Source organism: Equus quagga, chromosome 11 (assembly GCF_021613505.1).
Source record: "Equus quagga isolate Etosha38 chromosome 11, UCLA_HA_Equagga_1.0, whole genome shotgun sequence".
In the NCBI taxonomy this organism is placed as follows: domain Eukaryota; kingdom Metazoa; phylum Chordata; class Mammalia; order Perissodactyla; family Equidae; genus Equus; species Equus quagga.
The window spans coordinates 82,874,390-82,900,077 of NC_060277.1; the positions used below are offsets into that span (position 1 = coordinate 82,874,390).

The 25,688-nt window shown below is 41.2% G+C and overlaps 2 protein-coding genes across 10 annotated transcripts in view; one reads left to right on the forward strand and one right to left on the reverse strand.

The window, feature by feature from the left end:
- RPS6KB1 (ribosomal protein S6 kinase B1) overlaps positions 1-851 on the reverse strand; it is a 44,566-nt gene extending 43,715 nt beyond the window's left edge. For 2 of the 5 annotated variants that reach the window (XM_046675381.1, XM_046675383.1), the window contains exon 1: positions 642-848. In XM_046675381.1, the coding sequence (XP_046531337.1) occupies positions 642-782 (141 nt within the window). In that variant the 5' untranslated portion in view covers positions 783-848. Of the gene's footprint in view, positions 1-34; positions 156-641 lie in introns of those variants that run through there. The other 3 variants (XR_006890593.1, XM_046675379.1, XM_046675380.1) reach the window with 3 other exon arrangements.
- A 244-nt stretch (positions 852-1,095) lies between these two features.
- Positions 1,096-25,356, forward strand: TUBD1 (tubulin delta 1). Of its 5 annotated transcripts, XM_046674375.1 has the most exons (10): positions 1,098-1,271; positions 1,471-1,623; positions 2,103-2,318; positions 3,867-4,014; positions 4,843-5,059; positions 6,067-6,298; positions 12,080-12,244; positions 20,960-21,100; positions 22,708-22,891; positions 24,507-25,355. In XM_046674375.1, the coding sequence occupies exons 3-10, from the start codon at positions 2,147-2,149 to the stop codon at positions 24,607-24,609; spliced, it is 1,362 nt and encodes a 453-aa protein (XP_046530331.1). In that variant the 5' UTR covers positions 1,098-1,271; positions 1,471-1,623; positions 2,103-2,146; the 3' UTR covers positions 24,610-25,355. The 5 variants fall into 5 exon arrangements, with proteins under 5 accessions (XP_046530333.1, XP_046530331.1, XP_046530332.1 ...); XM_046674377.1 differs by lacking the exon at positions 12,080-12,244 and having other exon boundaries at positions 1,096-1,271; positions 24,507-25,356; XM_046674376.1 differs by lacking the exon at positions 1,471-1,623.
- Positions 25,357-25,688: the final 332 nt, after the last annotated feature.

Genomic DNA, 25,688 nt, shown 5'->3' on the forward strand with positions numbered 1-25,688 from the left:
GGGTTAAAAAAAAAAAAAAAGCAAACAAACAAACCCTGGAAGATGCAGCAGAGCCCCCTTGCTCCCGAAATAAAACTCCTGGTGGCTGTAACAGCAGCGGCAGCGCTACTCCCGACAGAAGTTTTCAGCTGTCACTTCTAACAGCTGAGCGCTTCCTAGGAGAGAAGCGACAGGCCGAGAAGAGAGGTGGTTGTGGGAGGTCTGAAGATTTAATACTCGAAATCTTACACTCCAGGGAAGCCCTTCCGCACTTCACCTGCACTTACGGGACACCCAGCAAGCGCAGTCCCCCTCCCCCCAACACATGCTCACACCACTCGCGCCCCGCCACACTCAAGTCCAGCAGCTCGAGGAATCCAACACACGCCCTTTCTGGTTCCCTCCACCAACAGGCTGTTCCGGGCTGCGCTGATCTGGGGCTAAGGGCACGACCTGCACCTGCGAGCCCCTCAGCGGCCTCACACCTAGGGCCAGGTCCGCCCCGCCCGCTCCCTTGCCTCGGGCCGCTCGGCGCCTCGGCTCCTCCCGGAGGCTACTCGCGCCCCCCAGGGTCTCCACGCTCTCGCACGCGCCCGGCTTCCAGGGCCCGCGCTGCCGTCCCAGCCCTGTCACCTCGGGCCCCCCGGGACCCCGGGCCTCACCCCCTCCTCCAGCTCATCCTCAGAGCCTGCGTCCTCTGGCTGGTCCAGGTCTATGTCAAACACTCCTGCCATGTCCTCAGCTTCCCTGTCTCGGAAGTCCGGCGCTGGGTAAAAGCCGTCCCGCCTCCGTCGTCGCCTCATGGGCCCGGACCCGCCGCAGCCACCGCCGCCGCTGCCGCCATCACCGGCTGCTTGGGCACAGTGCGTCTGCGCTTAGGCCCTGGACTGGCTCCTCAAGTTCAGCGCTGGAGCATGCGTACACGGTTCTGTGAAGCCGAACTGTGGGCAATGAACATGCGTAGAACTATCGCCAGCTGCCAGGTACTGGCAGTAACATGCGCAGAACCCCAGCCGAAGCCGCTCTTGGAAGCTAGATCATGCGCATTTTCAGCTGCAGCTTTTGATGGACAGTGAGCATGCGTACCATCTGTGAAGTTGATAAATTGAATTTGAACATGCGTAATTAACCTTTCTGAATAGGAAAAAAAAATACACAGAACTCTTCGTTTGTGGAACATGCGCATTCGTTCTCTGTAGCTTTTTTAGTGTTGAAAGTGAGCATGCGCATAATGAGAGGGTTGTCCCTTCGACATTTGAACAAGACGGAAACCGCTGGTCCTGGTGCTGTCAGTGAGTGGGGTTAATGGGGCGCTCCTGGAGCTGGTGGGGAGAGGGAGCGTCTTGGCTTTGCTATGTATTATTTCAGTGGCCTTGCGAAAGTCACATAATTTTTCAGAGCCTCAGTTTCTTTATCTGTAAAATGAGAATAATGATAGCTGTTTTGCAGGGTTGCTTGAAAATTGGCTCACAAGCCACTGTTCTTTTCCAGTGCTGCACAGACGTGGTGTGCGGTCTTTATCAAAAATTGTCTCGTTTCATTGCTAAAAATAGTGAAGACTTGCTCTGGTATTTCATGTGGTCTTCTTTGTCCAAGCTTCGTCTTCCTCGCTGTCCTACCCGAGCTAAACACCTAGTCTTTGTTGTAAGTGTTACTGTAGTTACCAGCCCGGAAAGGTGATCGGTGGAGGGAGAAAGTCATTATTTAGAAGAGAGAGAAATAATGCTGATTAAATGTAGAATTGTTGAGCTAACTTCTGCGTTCTATGTGTCCCTGTGGTGTGAAGTGTATACTACAAATTCATTCAACCAACATTCATTTTTTTGTTTAAGTGCATGCTTAAGAAAATAACGATTACAAAACAGATTTTGGAAACTATTGAGCTGTGTATCAATGGATTTGGGTACAGTAAATTCCAAATCCCAAAACCGTAGAAACAGAACAACTTCCCTGAATGCTTGGCTCCTTAGTCAACATAGCTATTTCATCTGTAAAACCATATACATACATGGCATTTTAAAATTACGTTTTTTATTGATGTACAGTAACACATAGGGCATTTTATTTGTTCTTTATTTATTAGTAATGTAGTAGTTCTGAAAGCCTATATTTTTCTATTACAGGTTGCTCACTGTTTTGAGGAAATAGGCCTAGTTTGTGTCTCAGCATGTCAATAGTAACAGTGCAACTTGGTCAGTGTGGCAATCAGATTGGTTTCGAAGTGTTTGATGCTTTATTTATTGACTCACACTGTCCCCAGAGACTCTCCTCTAAAAGAGAGAATGAAGCATATCAAGCATCTTGCAAAGAAAGATTCTTTAGTGAGGAGGAAAATGGAGGTATGTGTGGTCCGCAGTCCTCTCCTCTATTCTGACATAACCAACCTCTTCAAGGCCAGACCCTCCACAGTGTCTGAACCTCACCCCTTCCCATCTTACTGGAGAATGCTCTCCACCCTTTGTTTCTGTGTTAAGAACCTTTGCCTCTCCTGTGGCATCTTCCCTTCAGCTGGTGAGAATGCTCAGAGCTTACCAGTCTAAAACCAAACAAATAAAACTTGTCTCTTGACTGTAGCTTTTTTCTTCTTTCCTGTCTCTTTGCCTTCTCATCCAGGATTTGCAAAGGAGAACCCTCTTTAACCAATATAATTCTGCTTCTTCCCTACAACACCACTGAAGCTGCTATAAGAAAAGTCTGCAGTGGTCTCCCAATTACCAGATCCAATGACTGTTTTTCTTTTCTTAATTCACTTAACTTCTTTACTGGATTTGATAACAGTAACTATAAAACTCCCTCCTTGAAATTCCTTCTCCTTCATCTCTGAACTTTTCTTCTCCACTGGTTGCATCTTAGGCTGTCCTCAGAGCAGTTCTCTGTGGGCAATTTTAGTCACTCTCATAATTTGCTTCATTTTTACACGAGTGACTCTCAAATCTCTTTCGGGCTGCACGCTGATTACTGGACATCTCCACCTGTATCTGCCATGTGCCTCTGAAACTCCATATCTCCATACCCAAGGGCTCCTTAAAACTTAGGCTCTTATTGCCCCAAACAGTCAAACATCAAAATCTGCTTAAGTTACCTCCTACATATCTCTTGAGACTGTTCTGCCTTTTCCATCTTCATTGTCATTACCTTAGTTCTAGCTTTTATCCTCTCTCACCTGGACTGTTTCAGGATACTCCTTCTGAGTTTCCCTGCCTAGACTGTTGTGTCTGTCACATCTGTCCTCTACACTGCTGTGTTAAAAAAGGCATCTGACTATTCCCTCCCTGCTTGAACATTTTCACTGGTTTTGCATTGCCTAAAAGACCGATTTTAAGCTTTTTAGTACTGCATCCAAGGACTTCCAAGATCCGAGCCCTGCCTGCTTTCCATCCCCATCCACCCCCTTCTTCCCATCTTCTTCTTCAACATTCCTGAGCTGCTTGTTATGCCCCTGGTATTTTGTACCCCTGAATATGCTACTCCATTGGTATGGCTTTGTCATGGGTCATATCACATCATACTGTGATTGAGTGTTGATGTGTTTTGTCTAACCCACTGGTCGTTCTAGGACTGAATTGATGCTATTTTAATCTCTGTATTCCCAACACAGTACATGGTATATTGTGAGCATCAACAGATATTTGTAGACCTGACCCAATGATCATTTTAGCCCACATCGATTCATCCTGCCTAGCAGAATGTTAGCCGTTATGAGCCATCTCCATATACCTGCTGTTGCCTACCTTGATTTCTAAGCAGTAAAGCGGTATGACAGATCTTTCTATCCTCAACCTTTGGGTTGTTTGGGGGGGCGGTTTTTGGACCTAGAAGTTTATGCTCTGAGTTAACCTAAATCAGACATATGAAATATTTATCTTTTGATTTTTTTCCCTCTCTAGTTCCAATTGCCCGGGCTGTACTTGTTGACATGGAACCTAAAGTTATCAATCAAACACTATCAAAGGCTGCCCAGTCTGGCCGATGGAAATATGGCCAGCATTCAAGCTTCTGTCAAAAACAAGGTTCGGGAAACAACTGGGCGTATGGGTAAGAATAATTCCTCATGATTTTCACTTTAGATAAAGCTACACAGTCGATCAACAGACAGTGTAATTACAGCGGCACAGTTGATATACCAAGCACATAATTGCAAAATTGCTGTTTTAAAATTTAAAGTATGACTTCACCCAAGAGAAACTCTCATTCTTTTCACGTAGGTGTGTGCTCAGGTCCAGGTAGTGATGAAACTAGGGATCTCTTGCAGCAGCGTTTTCCACTTCTTCACTGTCATTCTGTCAACTAACTTATTTATCAGATAATACAATATCTTTATCTGGCAGGTATTCCAGCTAATAGGGAATACAACAAGGCAGTAGTATTTCCTGGGGTTCTTTGGAAAATTCCAGTACCTAGGGCTCACTTCCAGAAATTCTGATTTAATTGGTTTGGGATGAAACCTGGATGTTGAGATTTTTTCAAAACTTCCCTAGGTGATTCTAATGTGCAGCAAAGTTTGAGAATCACTGCTTTAGGAGTATTATTATGAATATTGAATATTGTACCATAAATTTCCAAAACTGTCTGGTAATTGATGTCTCTGGCTAAGTCTCCATTTTATGGGAATCACTTATAAAAGAGAATTTTCTGTACCCAGTAAATTCACTCTCCTAGCAGTCCTATTCACTTGTTAAGTACATTTAACAAGTTAACTTGTGTATTTCAATTTCTGTCCATCAGGGTACCTGTGCCTTTCATGAGAGTTAGTTCATTCCCATAGGTTTAAAAAGGCTTCTCTATCGTATATCATTCTCTCTGCATTGCATCTCTTCGGTTAAATTGAAAGGTATTTGTATTTGTTTCCTTTGCATTGCCTAGTTACTCTGTTCATGGACCCAGGCATGAAGAATCTATAAGGAACCTAATCCAGAAGGAAGTGGAGAAATGTGACTCTTTGAGTGGTTTTTTTATCATAATGAGTATGGCTGGGGGCACAGGATCAGGGCTAGGAGCCTTCGTTACACAGAATTTACAAGATCAGTACTCAAACTCTTTGAAAATGAATCAGATTATATGGCCTTATGGAACTGGTGAGGTATGGAATATTAATTGAAAATTTTCTATTTTGTATTCTTTGCAGTTGAAATAAATGTAGATGAAAGATTGATCTTACCCTTTGGAAACCTTAAGGTACTGCTCTAGGAGTGATTATACGCTGTAGTACTTTCATGAACAATTTGTTTAACTTTGCTTAAACTTTTCCAAATAAATGAGATGTCCTTGTTTTTAAAAATTCCAAAGAAAGGGCCGGCCCTGTGGCCTAGTGGTTAAGTTCGGTGTGCTCCACTTTGGCCGCCTGGGTTGGGTTCCCCAGGCATGGACATTTGCCACTTGGCGGCGGCCATGCTATGGCAGTGACCCACATACAAAATAAAGGAAGCTTGGCACAGGTGTTAGCAACAGTCTTCCTTGGAAAAAAAAAAAAACAACAACACAGAGAGAGAAAGATTGCCACCAGATGTTAACTCAGGGCAAATCTTCATCAGCAAAAAAAAAAATCCTAAGAAGACAATTGTGCATCTTCTCTCAGAAACCCATTCCTATGTTAGTCCCTCTGGCTACAGTATGTAAGCAAGGACCTTGACCTCATGTTGGAATTCATGGTGCCATTGCCAACCTTAAAAGAATTTTCATTTCTTTTCATTGAGAGGAAATTTCTATACAGGCCAGTTTCCTGTTGATCTGCCTAGTAGGGGAAATGATAAAACAGAGGTGAGATAAGTCACTATAGGAAATGATGTAGGAGGAAAGCGTGATGGTAGTAGTCGCCGTTTACTGAGCCCTTTCGATATGCAGGCTGTTCTAAGGGCTTTACTTGCATTCTGTCATTAATCTTTACAACGCTAGGAGGCTGGGGTAATAATTATCCCCATTTTAAAAGCGAGGTAACTGAGGCATAGAGAGATTAAATAACTTGTCCAAGATCATATAGCTAAAAAGTGACAGAGTCAGGATTTGAACCCAGGCAGGATGCCTTTAGAATCTACCCTCTTAACTGCTGTTCTCTCCTACCTTTCTTCTCTCTGACCTTTTTGTCTCCAGGTTATTGTTCAGAACTACAACTCCGTTTTGACTCTTTCTCACTTGTACCGATCTTCAGACGCCCTCCTTGTTCATGAGAATGATGCTGTTCATAAGATCTGTGCGAAACTGATGAATATCAAGCAGATCTCCTTCAGTGATATAAATCAGGTCCTCGCACATCAGCTGGGAAGTGTGTTCCAGCCTACTTATTCTGCGGAAGGCTCATTTCACTACAGAAGAAATCCATTAGGTATTTGTCCCCCTGTATGTTCTGTGTAGGAAAGTCTTATGTTCTGAATGCCTCAAATTATTCTTCACTTGCTCCTCCCCTCTGCCTGAAGGTCTCCCTCATCTCAAAAACCTTCCTAGGAGCCAGCCCGGTGGCGTAGCAGTTAAGTTGCATGTTCCACTTTGGTGGCCTGGGGTTCCCAGGTTCAGATCCTGGGTGTGGACCTGGCACCGTTTGGCAAGCCATGCTGTGGTAGGCATCCCACATATAAAGTAGAGGAAGATGAGCACAGGTGTTAGCTCAGGGCCAGTCTTCCTCAGCAAAAAGAGGAGGATTGGCAGCAGATGTTAGCTCAGGGCTAATCTTCCTAAAAAGAAAACAAAAAGCCCTTCCTAAAGAGCTACTTAGCTCTCCAAACTGTCTTATTGAGAAGTTACTAAATTTCTTAAAAGAGTGATGGACACCCACTGACTCCATTCTTCAGGATCCTTTCTCCTCTTTTTTTTTTTGTTTTTACAACTTGGAGATATAATTCACATACAGGTCACCCATTTAAAGTATACAATTCAATGTTTTTTAGCATATTCACAAAGTTTTACAACCACCATTTTTATCACCTCATGAAGAAACCCACCATTGTTTTTTCAGTTTGTTCTTCAAGTGGTGCCTTATCCGTTCAAATCGTCTAGATGCAAATGACTGTGATCTTCACCCCCCCAGTCTTAATCTCTTTCTCAAATAGTTGCCTATCCCAGTGTTCTTACTTGCCTTCTGCTTCTTCAAATTTATCATGTTCTGAGTGGATTCATCGTTTTTCCCCCCTGCTTTCTCTCCCCTTCCCCTCTTCCTCAATCCTGTCACCTGGATTTCTCCCACTGTCCTCGTATCTCATCAGTATGTCAGACCTGTTGATGCCATCTCTGCCATCTGTCTGCATTCTTCCCCTACTTCTTGATCTCTCTGACACTGGTTCAGGGTGTCAATATCTCTCAATTAATATTGTGTGCTCTCCTTGAGTACAAAGTAAACTAGCCTCTTTCTATTCCCCTTCTCTCTCTCTCTCTCTCTTTTTTTGGCGTAAAAACATAAGCTTATGTCTACATGGACATTCCTGTCTTAAGTGGTCATAATCCAGCTTTCTTTCCTGTTGCCTGCCTCTTCCCCCTACAGTCCATCTTGCACACTGACCCCGAATGAGCCTTCCCAATGGACAGATCTAATCCTTGTACTCTCTTATGATCATTCTGTGGCTCATGCATTACCTGCCAGATTGGTCAGCACTCCTTAGCCTGGCCTCCACATTATTTCCTGAACCCCAGCTCTCTAGCTTCATCACCTACTCCCACCTCTGCATGGATCCCCACCTACTTTTCATCCTGTCTCTACTGTTTTTCGTCGACCTGGTACTTTCCTGCCATAGTCCCTTTGCTCAATGTTCCCTCTCCTTAGAAATCCCTCCTTCCTCCCTTCTTCACCTCTATTGAAACCTTACTTATCCTGCAAGGTCCAATTCAAGTGATAGTTTTTTCCAGAAAGCTTTCCTACTGAGGCTTTTCCCTAAAAGTAGCTCTGTTTTGTGTGAACTCCTGTGGCATTCTCTATCTCTTTTATGTAACTTAACGTTTTTTGCCTTTATTGTTTCTTTGAGTGTGTTCACTTATCTTTAAAAGTAATACACATATACTCATTTATTCAAGGAGTACAAAAGAATATGCAAGCAAAAATCAGTCTTCCTTCCACCCCTTCCCAGATGCTACCACTTAACTAGCACCATGTGTTTCCTTAGAGCGGGATTGTGTCATGTGCATGTTTTGTAGTCCCCACTAATTTGAAGCTGCCTTGCAGACATGTGTCTTGTTAATTTCTGTGCTTTACACAGTACTTGCCATAATGCACATCTGTTCATTCAACCAATATTTATTGACTTCCTGCTATGTGCCAGAAACTATGCTAAATGTTGGGGATTCAGTGGGGAGCCAACACAGATATTCACAGTGTTCACTGTGAAAGAGAGACATTAAACAAATAGTGACACCAAGACTGTATAATTAAAAACTGAGTTAAACGCTCTGAAAGAAAGGAGTACAGTTCCAAGAGACTGTGTCATGAATAAACCAGACTTAGGCGGAAGAGGCAGAGAAGGCTGCCCTGAGGAAACAACACTTGAGCCAAGAGCTGGATGAGGACTTAGAGTTGACTAAGCAAGGAGAGGGAGAAGGGAATAGCACGTGCAGATGGAACAGCATGTTCAAAGGCCCTCTGGCAGAAGGAAGCATGGCACATCAAGGATACAGAGAAATACAGTGTCACGGGAACACAGAGAATGGTTTAGGGGATGAGTGAAATCTGAGGCTAGAATGGTGAACAGGAGAAGACTTTGTAGGTCCTTGTAAGCCATTGAAAGGCCTTCCTCGTTAAGCTTAGAACAGGGGAAAGCCACTGAAGGATTTTAAGCAGGTTGGTGACATAATCACTTTTACTGTTGAAAGGATCCACTGGACCGCCTATGGAGAGCTGATTGCAGGTTGAGTCTGCAGGCTGGTCCAGTCATTCCCTGGGAAGATTATGATGGCTTGAACTCACTGAACTGCACTGAGAAGATAAAGGCAGTTAGTTAGATGGGAGCTCCCTTGACTCCCACCCCTACATCTACAAACTTGACTGTGTTGAGCCCACACACTGCGCTGAGCCCACTTTACCTTGTCACAGTGGGAGAAGTGTCCTATCACAAGCCAAGCTCTCACTTGGGTTCTGGGTCCCGTCCCGTCTCCCTTCTCAGGGACTTAATTCCTCACTCATCTCTCGTCCTTCCACACCATTGGCTTGTGCCTGTTTCCTGGGTTACTTCCAATACAACTACTCTATGGCATCTCTCACACTGAAAAAACCCTCCCTTGACATCACCTCTAGTGATTGTCCCTTTTCTCTATTATTCTTTAGAACAAACCTCGAAGGGAGGGTCTGTTCTTGCTGTCCTCATTACTTCCCTGCTCCCTCTATCAAGTATATTCTCCTGACCATTTCTCTTTTCATCTTTCAAGTTGCAGTCACTGTTACCTCCTTAAAATAGCCTTCCATGATTATCCTATTTGAGGAGTAAGTGCCTATAGTATCATCCGGTTTGTTTCCTTCCCAACATTTACCACTCTGACATTGTTTTGTTCATTTATTATCTTTTTTATTCTTTGTTTCTAACCACTAGAATAGAAGCTCCATGAAGGCAAGGCCTTGTCTGTCTTGTTTACCACTATGCCCCTATCCTCAGAGCTGCACCCGACATATAGTAGGTCCTTGCTAAATGGGACTAAACAAATGGGGACAGAGTACAGAGGATGGATTTGAGAGAGACTGGGGAGTGGGGTAAAAGGGACAGGACTAAGTGCTGGATTGGATGTGAAAAATGAGAAAAAGGGAGGTGTAGAGCATAACTCACGGGGCCCTGTTTTGTCAACAGTGTAGGTGGTGGTGCTGTTAGCTGAGGCTGGAGACACTAAAACAGGCTCTGGTTTGTAGGGCACAGTAGGGGGCAGAGAAAGAGGTGAGTCTGAGATATGTTGAGCCTTAGGTGCCTTTGCCATATCTTAGTGGAGATGTCATGTGGGCAGTTATCCAGAGGACAGCTTACCTGGTCTTCCCACTGCCACCTTTGCCAACCACAGCCTCTTCTTAAGTACAGCAGCCAGACTGAACTCTGGCTTTACCGTGTTTAAAAGGTTAATTCAGGGCCAGCCTGGTGGCGCAGCGGTTAAGTTTTCACGTTCCGCTTCAGCGGCCTGGGGTTCCCAGGTTCAGATCCTGGGTGTGGACCTGGCACCACTTGGCAAGCCATGCTGTGGCAGGCATCCCACATATAAAGTAGAGGAAGATGGACGCAGATGTTAGCACAGGGCCAGTCTTCCTCAGCAAAAAGAGGAGGATTGGCAGCAGATGTTAGCTCAGGGCTAATCTTTCTCAAAAAAAAAAAAAAAGTTTAATTCAGATCTTGTTATTCTTCTACTGAAAACTTTCCAGAGGTTTCCCATCTCACTCATAGTTAAAGCCAAAGTCCTTGCAGTCACATATAAGGTTTTGCTCTACCTGGCCTCCCATTACTTTCCTCATCTTGTATCCTACTGCTCTCTCCTTCTCCTTCTCTTCTTCCAGACACATGGCCTCCACGCTGTTCCTCAGATATGCCTGTTGTGCCCCAGAGTCTCTGCACTAAATGACCTCAGATATCCAGGTGGCTCCACTAAGTTGTTAGAGGAGATGTCATCTTCTCAACAAAGCATCAGCATCAGTGGGCTTCAGCGTTCGGGGATTATGAATTCCAACGGTCCCAGTCTGCCATGTGGGATGACTTTCTGTAGCTGTGCTCTGACAGGCACAGAATGTGAGGAGTAGGGCTGATCCGAGATTGGATTTTCACCAGAAAGATTTGATGAAGAGACTCAGGGGCAAGGAGCTGGATAAGGAGGGAAGTGAAGAAGGGGAAATTGATGGATTGAGAAGGCAGGAGTCCATGGATTAGAGTCTGCCTTAGTCAACTGAGGCTGCTATAACAAAAATACCATAGACTGGGTGGCTTATAAATAACATAAATTTATTTCTCATAGTTCTAGAGGCTGGAAAGTCCAAGATCAGGACGCCAGTAGATTCAGTGTCTGGTGAGAGCCTACTTCCTGGTTCATAGATGGCCACCTTCTTACTGTGTCCTCACATGGCAGAAAGGGCTAGGGAGCTCTTTGGGGTCTCTTTTACTAGGGCACAGTCCCATTCATGAGGGCTCTACCCTCATGACCTGATCACCTCCCAAAGGCCCCACCTCCTAACACCATCACCTTGGGGGTTGGGATTTCAATATATGAATTTTGGAGGGACACAAACCTTCAGTCAATAACAGGGTCTTGACAAGGCCCAAGAAGGTGAAGATGAGAGTAGCTGAACAAAAAAGCTGGAGGGGAAAGCAAATTGTGACAATTAATAATTCGTGTATTAGTGCTTAGGAATTATTTGCTAACTGTTATTTGTTTCGTCATGCTATGTAATCGGATTCAGCTCTAGATGTTTTACAGAAAAAAATTCTTATGTTTAGAGGAAACTACACTAGCCATAAGATCATTTGTAGAGCATTTTCTAGATGTTTATGTCAAAATTTGTTCTTTTCATTAGGACATAGGATATGAGTTTGCACTCAATGTTATAAGATTTACATTTCATGTTATGGTAATATATTTTCTCACTCTTCTAGGTATTTTCTGTAAATGTATAAAGCAGCTCTGAATGCAAAGCAATTAGCCTTTTCTCCTTAATTCTGTTTCAGTGTAAATACAAAGTGTATTCCTCTCTTCAGGAATTACCAATCCTGTCTTCTTTCCTAGTAGAGTTTGATGCTAACGGATTCTAATTATCATTTAGCCAGGTAAAATAAATCTAGGAAAATAGACCTAGGAAAATTTCTAAGGGAATATTGACACAGAATGACAATAAAAGCATATTAGATCACATGCCTTCTTTGTTTTCCTGGGGTTTAGCTAAATATTTCATTCACATTTCCAGCTACTTAGCTTCTAAACTGTTGTTTCCTTTTTGGCAAAATGTGTTTTCTCATTCATGCTAAAATAGGTGCCAAAATGAAGCAAATATGTGGTCTGTAATAGAGTTCACTGTGAAATTTTATTTACATTTTAGAGTTTAAGCAATTCTGGCTTTGGAGGAGAAAATACATTTGGCACCCAAAACCATCAAATCGTGGTTGCATAGAGGCCAATGGGAGCAATGTGGAATTTTAAAATTTAGTTCAGATTTTTTTTTTCTTTGCAGGAGACTTAATGGAGAATTTAGTTCCCCATCCTGAATTCAAGATGCTGGGTGTTCGTAACATTCCTCAAATGTCTGAGAACTCACTGGCATACAGCACGTTTACTTGGGCTGGCCTCCTCAAGCATTTGAGACAGATGCTCATTTCTAATGCGAAAATGGAAGAAGGTAAAGGGTATTTTAAAAATAAGCAGGCCGCAAGCTGAGAAAAATGCTGAACTGGAGTTCTCAATATAAACTGGCTTGGGCCAGTTGAAATAATGGTCCCTTCTTCTGGCCAGGGAGGCTCCTGCAGAAACTCACCAGGACATCCCAGGAGGGCTTCTTAATCACACAGTTTCATTTCCCAAAAAAATTTCAGATGAATGTGACATTTATTTTTATTTTATTTTATTTTTATAAAGTAATATATGAACATGGTTTTTAAAAAATCCAGCACATGGGCCAGCCTGGTGGCACAGTGGTTAAGTTCGCACGTTCCGCTTCTTGGCGGCCCAGGGTTCACCAGTTCGGATCCCGGGTGCTGACCTATGCACCACTTGGCAAGCCATGCTGTGGCAGGCATCCCACATAAAAAGTAAAGGAAGATGGGCATGGATGTTAGCTCAGGGCCAGTCTTCCTCAGCAAAAAGAGGAGGATTGGTGGCAGATGTTAGCTCAGGGCTAATCTTCCTCAAAAAAAAAAAAGAAAGAAAGAAAGAAATCAAGTACATAGTCAAAATTCCTTTAAATGTATACTTAAACCTGTACATTGCATTGTATGTAAATTATATCTCATATTTTTTGAAAGTCAAGTAATTGTCCAGTATGAATTTATAAGGAGGAAAAGATCAGTCCTCTGTCCTACACTTCCCCACTGACCAGCTGAAACTACTTTCAGTGTTTTTAGCTGTTTCTTCTAGAATTTGCCCACATATTTCTAAATATCTTGCTTATACTGTGTGTTTTATTTTCCAAGTTTAGATATTATAGGTTGCCACCTTTTTTTTTTTTAAGATTTTATTTTTCCTTTTTCTCCCCAAAGCCCCCCAGTATGTAGTTGTATATTTTAGTTGTGGGTCCTTCTAATTGTGGCATGTGGGACGCTGCCTCAGCATGGCCTGATGAGTGGTGCCATGTCCACGCCCAGGATTTGAACTGGCGAAACCCTGGGCCGCCGAAATGGAGTGCACAAACTCAACCACATGGCCACAGGGCCGGCCCCATCAGTTTCCTTCTTAATATGAAACTTGAGGATTGAATCTTCTTACCCTTCCCTCTACACACACACACGTCATCTCCCTTCTTTCTCCCAATACTTTTGGTTTAGATCAGTTTTCAGTGTTTACATTACTTTCACTATATAAATATTATTCACGGTTGAACCATGTACCGAATATACAGATTACATTTTATTTGATGTACAGTTTATTTTCTCCTCCTACAGTTAGTAATTATATTTATTTGGTTGATATTCTATGTACCTATCACTGATCTATCCCTAAGTTTTTCCATAAAAATCAATCCCTTCTCAACACGTTCAAACCCATCGGTAATCTGTTACTTTCTTATCTGCTTAGAGATGTCCCTTTAGGAGGGCTTCATCCTCCTGTTCAGTCTGCACTGGTTGCTCTCCAGGCTTGATAAGCAGCCAGCATTGGCATCTCTGCCTCATTCTGTATTCTATCCCCTGATTCCTAGATTTCAGATGTTCCTGTTTTTTGGTTTATTCTCTCGTATTGATAGACTCTATCCTCCAGGAGCTTCCTAAGAAAGAGTACAGGGGAGGGAAAAATTTTAAGGCTGCAGATGTCATTCTTCTGCCCTTACATTTAATTGATAATTTGGCCAAGTATAGGATTTGAGGTTGGGAATCACTTGTACCTGAAGTATTCACGTATTTCAAAGTATTTCGACAGCACTGCTCTGTTATCTTCCAGCTTCCGATGTTGCTGTTGAGAAGTCCCACATCAATCTGATGTCTATTCCTGTTTTCTTGTCTCTTGAATCTTTTAGGATTTTCTCTGTCTCTAGCATTCTGGAATTCCTTAGTGTGGATCTTTCATTTCTCTTAGTAGAATATAAGATTTCTGAGGACAGGGATTTTTATCTGTTTTGTTTACTGCTGTATCTTCAGAGCCTGAAACAGTGGCCCAGCGTGTCATGTGGCTGAGGCCTGAGCCTCACTGGTTGGGAACCTCCTAGAATGGAGGGGGTGCTCCCCCTGCTGCAGGGAGTGGGCAGGCCTCTCACTGCTCCCATACAGATTTTTAACTAATTCTCCCGTTTCTCCCTCTTTTGAAAGTGCCTGGGCCAGCCCGATGGCACAGCGGTTAAGTTCGAACGTTCCACTTCTTGGTGGCCCGGGGTTTGCCAGTTTGGATCGTGGGTGTGGACATGGCACCGCTTGGCAAAAGCCATGCTGTGATAGGCGTCCCACGTATAAAGTAGAGGAAGATGGGCACGGATGTTAGCTCAGGGCCAGTCTTCCTCAGAAAAAAGAGGAGGATTGGCGGTAGTTAACTCAGGGCTTATCTACCTGCTTCCAGGACCTTCACCATGGGCAGAAGCTTCAGCTTTCCCTAGTTGCTAAGTCAGTAACCACTGCTGGTTTTTCTTTCTTTCTTTTTTTTTTTTGGCTTTCATGCTTCCAAAATTTTGTTGCCTTTATCTTCTCTCCCATTCCCTTTTTTCTTGTTTATGCTTTTAACAAATCCTTGTACTGTCTCATTAGTGAGATTTGGGGAAAGAGTGGCAGTAAACTGGTGTGTTCCGTTTGTCATGTTTAATTGGAAATCACTACTGTGTATTATTTTAGTAGCATATATTTTACCCTAAATTACAATAACTTAGGTTTCAATACTATGAAAGTGGATTTCCTCTTCATTTACTTATAATACCTTATTGATTTTAGATTATAGTGCCTGAGGTTTGGAGATAAGTAGAAAGTTCACATCTTCAAGTAGTGCTGCCTGAATTTTTTGGCTATAGTACTTGTTTTTCTAGCAATACCTGTTAATGTCTCAAGGAACACAATGTTCCTCAGGGTTGTGTAAGACTTGCTGCTCTGAGCTCTCTTAGGTCAATAAACCGCAGTTTTCTTAGTCATTTTCCCATGCAGGACTTAAGAGTGTCAACCTTCTTCACAGTTATTGATAGAGCTTTGAACATATAAATATTTTCATATATATTAATATATGAATAATATATATGAGTAAATATATTTATGTCACTAACCAGGTTGAAGGATATAGTTTTAAAACTCTTCGTATGTTATCAGACTGCTCTGTATGAAGATTGCCCCCATGAATACTGCCATCAGCAATGTGTCTATTTCCACATATCCTAGCAACAGGAAGAATGAGTGATCCAAGAGGGAGCCAGGCAGAAGTTTCAGTGTCTTTTATGACCTAACTTTGGAAGTCACACACCGTCATTTTTGCACCATCCTTTTGGTTGTTAAGATCAGCCCTATCCCATGTGAGAGGGGACCATACAAAGGTCTGAATACCAGGAGACAGTGATCATTGGGGTTCATCTTGGAGGCTAGCTAACACTCTCTGCCCTCTGTACCCTAATGTATCATGTCTTCCCATATACAGAATGTACTTAACCCCTCTCCAGGTCCCCAAAAGTTTTTCCGCATTAGCACCTCAGCCTAAAGTCCAGAATCTTTCATCTGAAAGCAGGTCCAGGTGTGAATTTACGCTCCTCAGGTGGGATTTCTTGAGTATAGCTCTTTGTATGATCCCCCTCACTCCCAACAGACCGTGGGGGAACAGGCACAAGATAACTGGTAGACACTCTATTTCAAAAAGGGGGAGATGGAAGGCACACAGGAGTCGTTGGTCCATAACAATTCAGCAGGGCATGTGCTGGCAGTTTCTTGGTTCAAATCTAAGGCCTAAGAATAATTTTCCATGGCTTTTGGCTTGGTCCTCTGAACCAAGGTAAATTATAATTTTAGTTGTTTATTTGTTTTTAAAACATTTTATTTTAAAGTTTTATTTTATTAGTTGATTTATTTTTGCTATTTTGGATTAATTTATGCAAGTGAGAACTAGAGAGAGTCAGAGTTCTGAGGGTGTGAATAAACAGACTTTTAAAAGAAAATTGGCATCACATTATATGTATTTTTTCTACAATTTTTCTTCAGCATAACAATATTTTGTGGCCTTCTTTCCAATTCAATACGTTTAGACATGCCTTATTCTTTCTAATAGCTACATCGTTTTCTACTCTATATGTGCCGTAATTTATTTTGTGCACATAGATTAAAAAATTAGGTAATTCTATAAAACTGGTTGTTAAAACTTACCAGTCTGTAACCCTCCTCTGTTTTCTCCTTCCCAGAGGCAACCATTTTTCCTTTTTTTTTTTTAATATTTTATTTTTCGTTTTTCTCCCAAAGCCCCCCAGTACAAAGTTGTATATTTTTAGTTGTGAGTCCTTCTAGTTGTGGCATCTGGGACGCCGCCTCAGCATTGCCTGATGAGTGGTGCCATGTCCGCGCCCAGGACTCGAACCGGCAAAACCCTGGGCGGCCGAAGCAGAGCATGTGAACTTAACCACTCGGCCACGGGGCCAGCCCCTGGGCAACCATTTTTCAAAGTTCTTTGCTGGTTTTTTTTTTTTTTTTTTTTACCGTTTTTATCTATTCATTGCCATTGATTGATTTTTCAATTATTTAGGTATTACCATCTTACTTCCGATGTGGAAGGTTAGGATTTAGCTTTTTTCCCACACTGGCCCCTAAGCCCAACAAACACCTTTCTGTCTCCTCATCCTTCCGATAGAGTAGTGTCGTCCCTGGGTTAAAGCAGTATTCAGCTTTATGTTATCACGACCAAGTAAGTGCTGTTCACAGCTGAGCCACAGTCATACCCTGTGATTACTTTTCCCTTTCCTGTATAATTTTTTATTTTCTTTGGAATTAATAATTACTTCATTTTCTTGTTTGCTTGGTTTTTCTGTGTACCTGTCAATTATTCAACTGGATTTCTTTGCTTGTTTAAATTTTTATGATATATTCAAGGATTCTATCAGTTTATCATTGTCATCTTCTTGGAGAAATCTCTCCTAGAGCCTTTTGACCTGCCTCACTCGAGGTTTTTTTTGCCCTCTACAGCCCGTGTGCATTTGTCATCCTGGGCATTCTCTCTTCCTATCTCCTGTGTTGGATATTCTGCTCAGAGGGTTTAGACAAACCCCAGTAATCTGGGGAAAGTGGAGGGAGGGGTCGTAGCTTTCCTGGTTTTCACTAGATCTCTCTGGTTTCAGTATGTACTCTGCCCTGCCTTCAGTATGTACTTCTGCCTCGTGTTCTCCAGACCAGAGACCCTCAATCATATCCTCTCCTGAAAATAAACCTTTAGTTTTCTGCTAGGGTGGGGAAGAGGCGGTCATCACGGTAAACAGACAAGTTTAGCAACATTCCTTAAGCAGGAGTCAAAGGTAGATGTGCTCTACATGATTGCAAAACCAGTTTAAAAGCCGATGACTTGGTGTTTTCACAGATTCCTTGAAGGAATGCTGCATCACCGATGTGCTGGAGGCACAGAGGACAGTAGTGTGTGAAAAACGTGGGCATCATTAATGCTGAGTCAAAAAATGATAAAGTCACTGAATGCGAATACCTTTTAGGAAAACCTTAACCAGTTTATTTTGTTATATACTTTATGTCTGCTCAAGAATGATACATGATTTTTAAAAATATACACGTAATTTACTCTAAAAGAACTCTTTCAATAAGTATAAAATTGGGGCCCTGCCCGGTGGCTTAGTGGTTAAGTTTGCCACTCTGCTTCAGTGGCCCAGGGTTTCGCTGGTTCGGATCCTGGGCGCGGACGTGGCACCATTCGTCAGGCCATTTTGAGGCGGCGTCCCGCATAGCACAACCGGAGGCACTCACAACTAGAATATACGACTATGTACTGGGGGCTTTGGGGAGAAGAAGAAGAAAAAAGATCAGCAACAGATGTTAGCTCAGGTGCCAATCTGTAAAAAAAAAAAATTAAGTAAATATAAAATTTAATAGTCTAAGTAAATAATTTGACAACTTTTTTTCTTGTGATAAATGGTGTCTTAGATGAAGGGAATATATTATTATGGATCTGGACCCCTTTTTTGTGACAAAGATTGCAAGTATTTTTGTCCATCATTTTTGTCTTTTGTATGTTATTTTTCACCATATGGAAGTTTTACATTTTCATGTGAGCAAACCTGTAAATCTTCCTTTATAGATTGTGAGTCTCACCTACCCCCAAAATAGAAAAATATTCTTTATTATTTCCTAGTATTTTTTGTAGTTTTCTTTTGAGGAAAATCAGCCCTGAGCTAACATCTGCTGCCAATCCTCCTCTTTTTGCTGAGGAAGACTGGCCCTGAGCTAACATCTGTGCCCATCTTCCTCTACTTTATACGTGGGACACCTGCCACAGCGTGGCTTGAGGAGCGGTGCCATGTCCGCACCTGGGATCCGAACCGGCAAACCCCGGGCTGCCAAAGCAGAACATGCGAACTTAACCTCTCCGCCACTGGGCTGGCCCTATTTTTTGTAGTTTTATTTTTAATATTTAAATTTTAACCCATCTGGGGTTTATTTCTATTTTAGTTATTTTATTTTTTTTAGATTGGCACCTGAGCTAACATCTGTTGCCAATCTCTTTTTTTTTTCTTTTCTTCTTCTTCTCCCCAAAGCCCCCCAGTAGTACATAGTTGTATATTGTAGTTGTGGTCCTTCTGGTTGTGCCATGTGGGATGCCGCCTCAGCATGGCCTGATAAGCGGTGCCATGTCGTCGTCTAGGATTCGAACCTGTGAAACCCTGGGCCTCTGAACCGGAGTGTGCGAACCCAACCACTCAGCCACAGGACTGGCCCCTATTTTTATTTTTGATAATGCCTTTTTTGTTACTTACTTCCCTTCTCATAAATTTTATTTGCTTAACTTTTCCCTTTTCATTTTTGAACATTTTTTGGACGTTTTTGAGCAGAATGATGAATTATCTAACAAGTTCAGCTTTGACAGCATGTCATAAGTTTTAAATAAGTTTACTGAGGTATAATTTACACACTGTATACTTCACTATTATAAGAGTACAATTCAATGATTTTCAGTAAATTTACAGAGTTGTGCAACCATTATCACAATCCAGTTTTAGAACATTTTCATTACTCCAAAAAAGTTCCCCGTGTCCATTTGCAGTCAATCAATCCCCATTTTTACTCCTAGCCCCAAATAACCACTGATGTGCTTTCTGTTTGCCTATTTTGCACATTTCATATAAATGAAATTATATAATGTATAGAATTTGTGTCGTATTTCTTTCACTTTACATAATGTTTTTGAGGTTCATCCATAGTGTAGTATATATATCAGTACTTCGTTCCTTTGTATTGCTGAATAGTATTCCATTGAATGGATAGACCACATCTTGGTTATTTGTCCAGCAGTTGATGGACATGTAGTTTGCTTTCACTTCGTGGCTATTATGAGTGATGCTGCTATGAACATGTGTGTACGAGTCTCTGTGTGGACATGTTTTCAGTCTCTTGAGTATATACCTAGGAATGGCATTGCTGGGTCAAAGGATGACTATATTTAACCTTTTAAAAAACTGCTAAACTCTTTTCCAAAGTGGCTACACCATTTTACATTCTCACAAGCAGTTGAAGAATTTTAGTTTTTCCACATCCTTGCCAACGTCGGATGTTGTTAGTCTTTTTGATTATAGACATTCTAATAGGTGTGAATTGGTGTCTCCTTGTGTTTTCAATTTGCATTTTCTTAATGACAATGATGTTGAGCATCTTTTCATGTGCTTGTTAGCCATTTGTTGATCTTCTTTGGTGAAATTTCTATTCAAACATCTTCCCAATTTTTAAATTGGCTTGTTTGTCTTACTGTTATTGAGTTCAGCATGCCAAAATTTTTTATTTGTTGTATTTCTATTTTTGCTGAAAATCAATCTGTTACTGTGCACTGAGTTTTATCTCTACCCTATGTATAATGTAAGAATATTTTCTTAATATTTCAATATGCTAGTCAATTTTCAGTCTTATTTTGTTTTATATTTCTACATCCCTTAACATTTTTGTATTTTTAAGTTCTTGCTTTTTTAAGTGTATAGTTCTGTGAATTTTGACAAACTTATACAGTGTGTAACCACCACCACAACTGAGATAGAATATTTCCATCATCCCAGAAAGTTCCCTCATACCCCTTTGTAGGTGGTTTCTTCCCTCCACCCCCTAGCCCCTAGGAGCCACTGATCTGAATTTTGCTCCTGTTTACCTTTTCCAGTGTCCTATAAATGGAATCATACAGATATCTTTTTAATAACTAAGATTCTATTTTTCCTTTTTCTCCCCAAAGCCCTCCAGTACATAGTTGTATATTTTTAGTTGTGGGTCCTTCTAGTTGTGGCATGTGGGACACCACCTCAGCATGGCTTGGTGAGCGGTGCCATGTTCTTGCCCAGGATCTGAACTGGCGAAACCCCAGGCCACCGAAGCAGAGCACATGAACTCAATCACCCTGTCATGGGGCCGGCCCCAGATATAATCTTTTGAGTCAAGTTGGTTTCACTTAGCATAATGCTTTTGAGATTTATCCATGTTGTTATGTGTATCAATAATTTCTGTTTATTGCTGAATAGAAATTCCATTGTATGTACCTACCACCGTGCTTTAATATTCGATGAAGTATTATTTCATGCATTTCTCACGACTGAGTAGTTGGAATGACCTTAGGTCAACCAAATAAGGATTTTTAAACTTTTCTCAGAAAAAAAAAAACTTTTACTTATCAAATAAAAATTTATGTAAAATACACATACCATAATACATTTTTCTCTTTTTGTTCAAAGCCATTTATAAAATCTCTTACTTTCTGCTTTTGGTAGGTATTGACTGGCAGATACGGCCTCCTTTACCAGGACTGCCCAGTCTTAGTAAAATGTCTCTCAACAAGGAGCTTCATTTTAACACTTCCATTGCTAACTTACTCATCCTTCGTGGGAAAGATGTGCACAGTGCAGATCTGGGTAAGCAGAAGTTAAGGTAAAAATTATGATGTACGTTTTGCACATGTATGTGGTACACATGTTTAAAAAAATGTCCTTGGGTTTATTCTTAGAGAAATGGAAATAATAACTATGTGTTTTTGTAGCAAAATGTAACAATTGTATCAGTTAATATGTGACTGAACCCCCAAATAGAATGGTTTAAACGAGATAGAGGTTTAATTCTTTCATCCTGAATCTGGTTATTCTGTTGTCCTCACCTTGTGGCTTCCTCCTTATCGTCTAAAACATCTGTTTGAGCTTCAGCCATCAAATCACATAGTAATGAGCAAAGAAGGGCAAGCTTCCTCCTCTTAGGACGCACACCACACTTGTGTTTGTATCCCTGACTAGGACTGAGTCATGGGCCACACCTAGCTGCAAGGATGGCTGTGAACACAGTTAAAATCTGGGGCTTCAGGGCTGGCCCTGTGGCCAAGTGGTTAAGTTCACGCACCCCACTTTCGTGGCCCAGCGTTTCGCTAGTTCGGATCCTGGGGGCGGACATGACACCGCTTGCCAGGCCATGCTGAGGCGGCGTCCCATGTGGCACAAACAGAAGGACCTACAACTAGAATATACAACTATGTACTGGGGGGCTTTGGGAAGAAGAAGAAGAAAAAAAAGAAGATTGGCAATGAGTGTTAGCTCAGGTGCCAATCTTTAGAAAAAAAAAAATTGGGGGGTTCTGTTACTAAAGAAGAAGGGGAGAATGGGTGTTGTGGAACAACTAGTGGTCTCTGTGACAGCATTTTGTTAAAAATTTCAGGAAGTTGTAAGAGCAGTACTCTGATTAGCTTTTTGTTTCTGTGGTAAGTCTCTAGGTTTATATTGTCCTTATTTGATGCTTTCAGCAGTATCAAATTGGCTGCTTCTAGCTGTTATATAAAGAAAACCTGGAATACCCCTTAGATAAAAACTAGTAATAATTAAAAAGAGATCGTTTCAAGTCAATCAGATGGTACGCCTTCTTCATATTCTTCATTTTAGATTTTAAAGTAAGAGAATTATTAAATAGATATATAAAGTAATCTACCTTGCAAAAATTTACACACAGCAAATGACACAGGTGCATAGAGATGTTCTTGCAAAGATACTCATTGCACATTCTTTCACACTAACAAAAATGTGGAAACAACCTAAATGCCCGACAGTAGGAAATGTGTTAAATAAATTATGGTATATTCATATAAAGAGACTTTAAATATGAGTGATACTTATTGACATGGAAAAGAGGTTCACAACATATTGGTGAATGAAAAATGCTGATTACAGAAGAGCATGTATATAAAATTATATACACCAGAGGGTCAGCAAAATGTTCATAGTCATTATCTCTGGGTGGTGGCATTTCAGCTATTCAGTTGACTTTTACACTTTCTCCTTAATACTTTTCTGAATGGTGTGAACTATTACTTTTTTTAATGATGACTGTGGTTCATTTATCCAAAAGCAGTATAAAGCCAGCTTTAAAAGGCAAAACAAAAGGAGATTTCTGGTGAAATGGATAAGAAAATATCTGTTTATTAATTTGTTTCCAAAATTAATGATTTATCATGTAAACAGTGGCTTATGTTGTTTTACTCTAGAGGGATTTAAAGATCCAGCTCTCTATACTTCCTGGCTAGAGCCTGTTAATGCTTTCAATGTCTGGAGAACCCAGCGAGCCTTTAGCAAGTATGAGAAGTCTGCAGCACTGGTCAGCAATAGCCAGTTCTTAGTAAAACCACTTGATATGATTGTGGGCAAAGCATGGAACATGTTTGCTTCAAAGTAAGTAAAAAATAAATCTACAAACCTTTCTAATCTTAGGCAGATAAGATAATGTTAAAACACCAGGCAGAACCTGGAGTATCTTAGTCTGTTTGGGCTCCTCTGACAAAAATAGCATCGACTGGGTAGCTTATAAAAAAACAAATTTATTTCTCACAGTTCTGGAGGCTGAGAAGTCCGAGATTAAGGTGCTGGCAGACTTGATGTCTGGTGACCTGTTTCCTGGTTCATAGATGATGGCTTTTTGCTGTGTCCTCAGATGGCAGAAGGGGCAAAGGAGCTTTCATGGGTCTCTTTTAATATATAATAATGCACTAATATAATAAGGGCACTAATCTCATTCATGAGGGCTCCACCCTCATGAATACCCTCATGATCATGAAATCACCTCCCAAAGTCCTCACCTCCTAATACCATCACCTTAGGGGGTAGGATTTCAGCATAGGAATTTTGGAGGAACACAAACATTCAATCTGTTGCATGGAATAAGCATGGCTCCCACTTTGTAGGTGTGAGACTTTGGACATATTACTTCAGGCTTCATTTCCCTATCTGTGCAATGGGTCCAAACTGAGAGGATATGTGGTGAGGATTAAATGAGATAATCATGTAAAAATACCTAGTACAGTGCCTGACTAGTGAGTGCTCAATAATTGTTCAGTATTATTATTATTAGACTAAATGAATAGTTTCTAAATGAAATGAAAGGAAAGTAGAAATTTTATTATAAGGCAGGGACGATAAGATAGTTTTCCAAAATAAGATCCTTGGAAGAATGGAAGACATCCTGATCTTGCTCAGTAAGAAATATTGCAAGTTCAACTCCACTGGATACTAAGAAATGTCTACTAGATACTAAGAAATGTGTTCTCAGGTTTCTTGACCTCTGCCACAGTTACTTAATATCAAAGCAGAATTCCTCAAATGACTGGACAAGGCCTCTCTGTGATGAGCTGGAGTTGCCAAGGCCCCCTCCTGCACGCGGCCGTTGCATACACCCTCACTCCACAGGGCTTGGAACTCTCTGTCCCTTTCTGGTATCGTTCTCTTCCCACTCTCATTAATTGGTAGCAGCCATTATTACATCAGTTTAATTCATATCTGCCCTTGATATTCTTTTTCACATGATTTTTCCTGCCTCAGAAGGTTTTGGGGGTGGGGAGTGTGAAGAGGACCACCTGGCATAACTGCAGATTAAACGTGGGAAAGACACGTGGGGGGCTTCGCTCCACTCCTGGAACTGGGTTAACGTGTTCCCACCGTTCCAAGCCTGAGATAAAACGTCTCAGGCACTTTTTAGAGTTTACATTGACTCCACTTATCTCCTGTAGGGTGTTGAGTACGTGCTGGGTGGACAACCAAATCTGAACGTGCTGCTTTCTCCTGTGTGCTTCTTATTGTCACTCTCTTGGACACTAAAAAGACAGGGAGCTTGCATAAACTTTGAAAATTTGCTACTCTTTGCAGTAAACATGAAAACAAATGTAAGACTTTGAAGAGATTCTGCAGTCTTCAAATGTTCATGAGCTAGGAGAGGCCTATTTATTGTTTGATTTTAAGAGTTATTCATTTGCCTGAGATTTTTTTATTTTACATTTTCTGTTTCTTTCACCAGAGCCTACGTTCATCAGTACACAAAATTTGGAATTGAAGAAGAGGACTTTTTGGACAGTTTCGCATTGTTAGAACAGGTCGTTGCCAGTTATTGCACTCTCTGATCTTGAAAAAAGGGGCAAAAGTACCTTAAGTCATGTTTGGACTGAAATATTTTCAATAGTACTTTCTCTGTAAGGTTTTCAAAGTTCTATCTGTTAAAATAACAAAGTTGAATGCTGATTCCTTCTTCATACTATACCCACAGAAAAGCAGGAAAACCTTCTAAATGGAGAATAGCATGTTTTCAATGAAAACATCTACTTGGTCTTTTCATTTGTAAGAAAAAAAAATTGGTGGTTCTATAAAGAACTTGGGACACAGTTTGCTGAGATGTTGGATCTCTGGGACTATCCAAAAAAGGGAATATTCTGTTTTGTCCCCTTGTTCCTAAATCTTCCCTCTTTATTCCAAAAAAGATTCACTAAATATGAGCTTAACTTTCATAGCACAATTTTAAGCTCAGAAATTGCACTACTGTATTTAAATATATTAATCTTTGAAGTGAATGCTTTGAACCACAAGAGGGAGCTGTTGTCAAATGCGACAGTGTGAACATCTATTGTGAATATTTTATTCTATAATAGGGTAAGATTTTCCACTTTAAACAGCCTTTTAAAAATAAATGTCAGGATTCTGTTAATAAATGTATATCATACTTAAACACAAAAGTAAATAAGTAAATGTTTACTTTGTTTTTGTTAAGTTTTCTGGGCATCAGAAAATTGGGTTAGGGCCCAGCTCTGTGGCATGCTGGTTAAGTTCCTCGCGCTCTGCTTCAGCAGCCTGGGTTTGCAGGGTTAGGTCCCTCAGACCTACACCACTCATCAGCCAGGCTGTGGTGGCATCCTACATACAAAATAGAGGAAGATTGGCACAAATGTTAGCTCAGGACTAATCTTCCTCAAGCAAAAAAAAGAGGAAGATGGGCAACAGATGTTAGCTCAGGTCTAATCTTCCTCACCAAAAAAAAAAAAAAGAAAGAAAAAATTGGGCTAGTTTTTCTTTTAGATCTTGGAATGCCAGAGCAGAAACTGATTTTAATCAGCTAGTGCTTTAAAATTACAGGTATTTAGCTAGTGTGGAAGATGGTTATATGCTTTGCAGTAGAAGAGGTAAGAGCTTTCACCAAAGTTTCACTAAG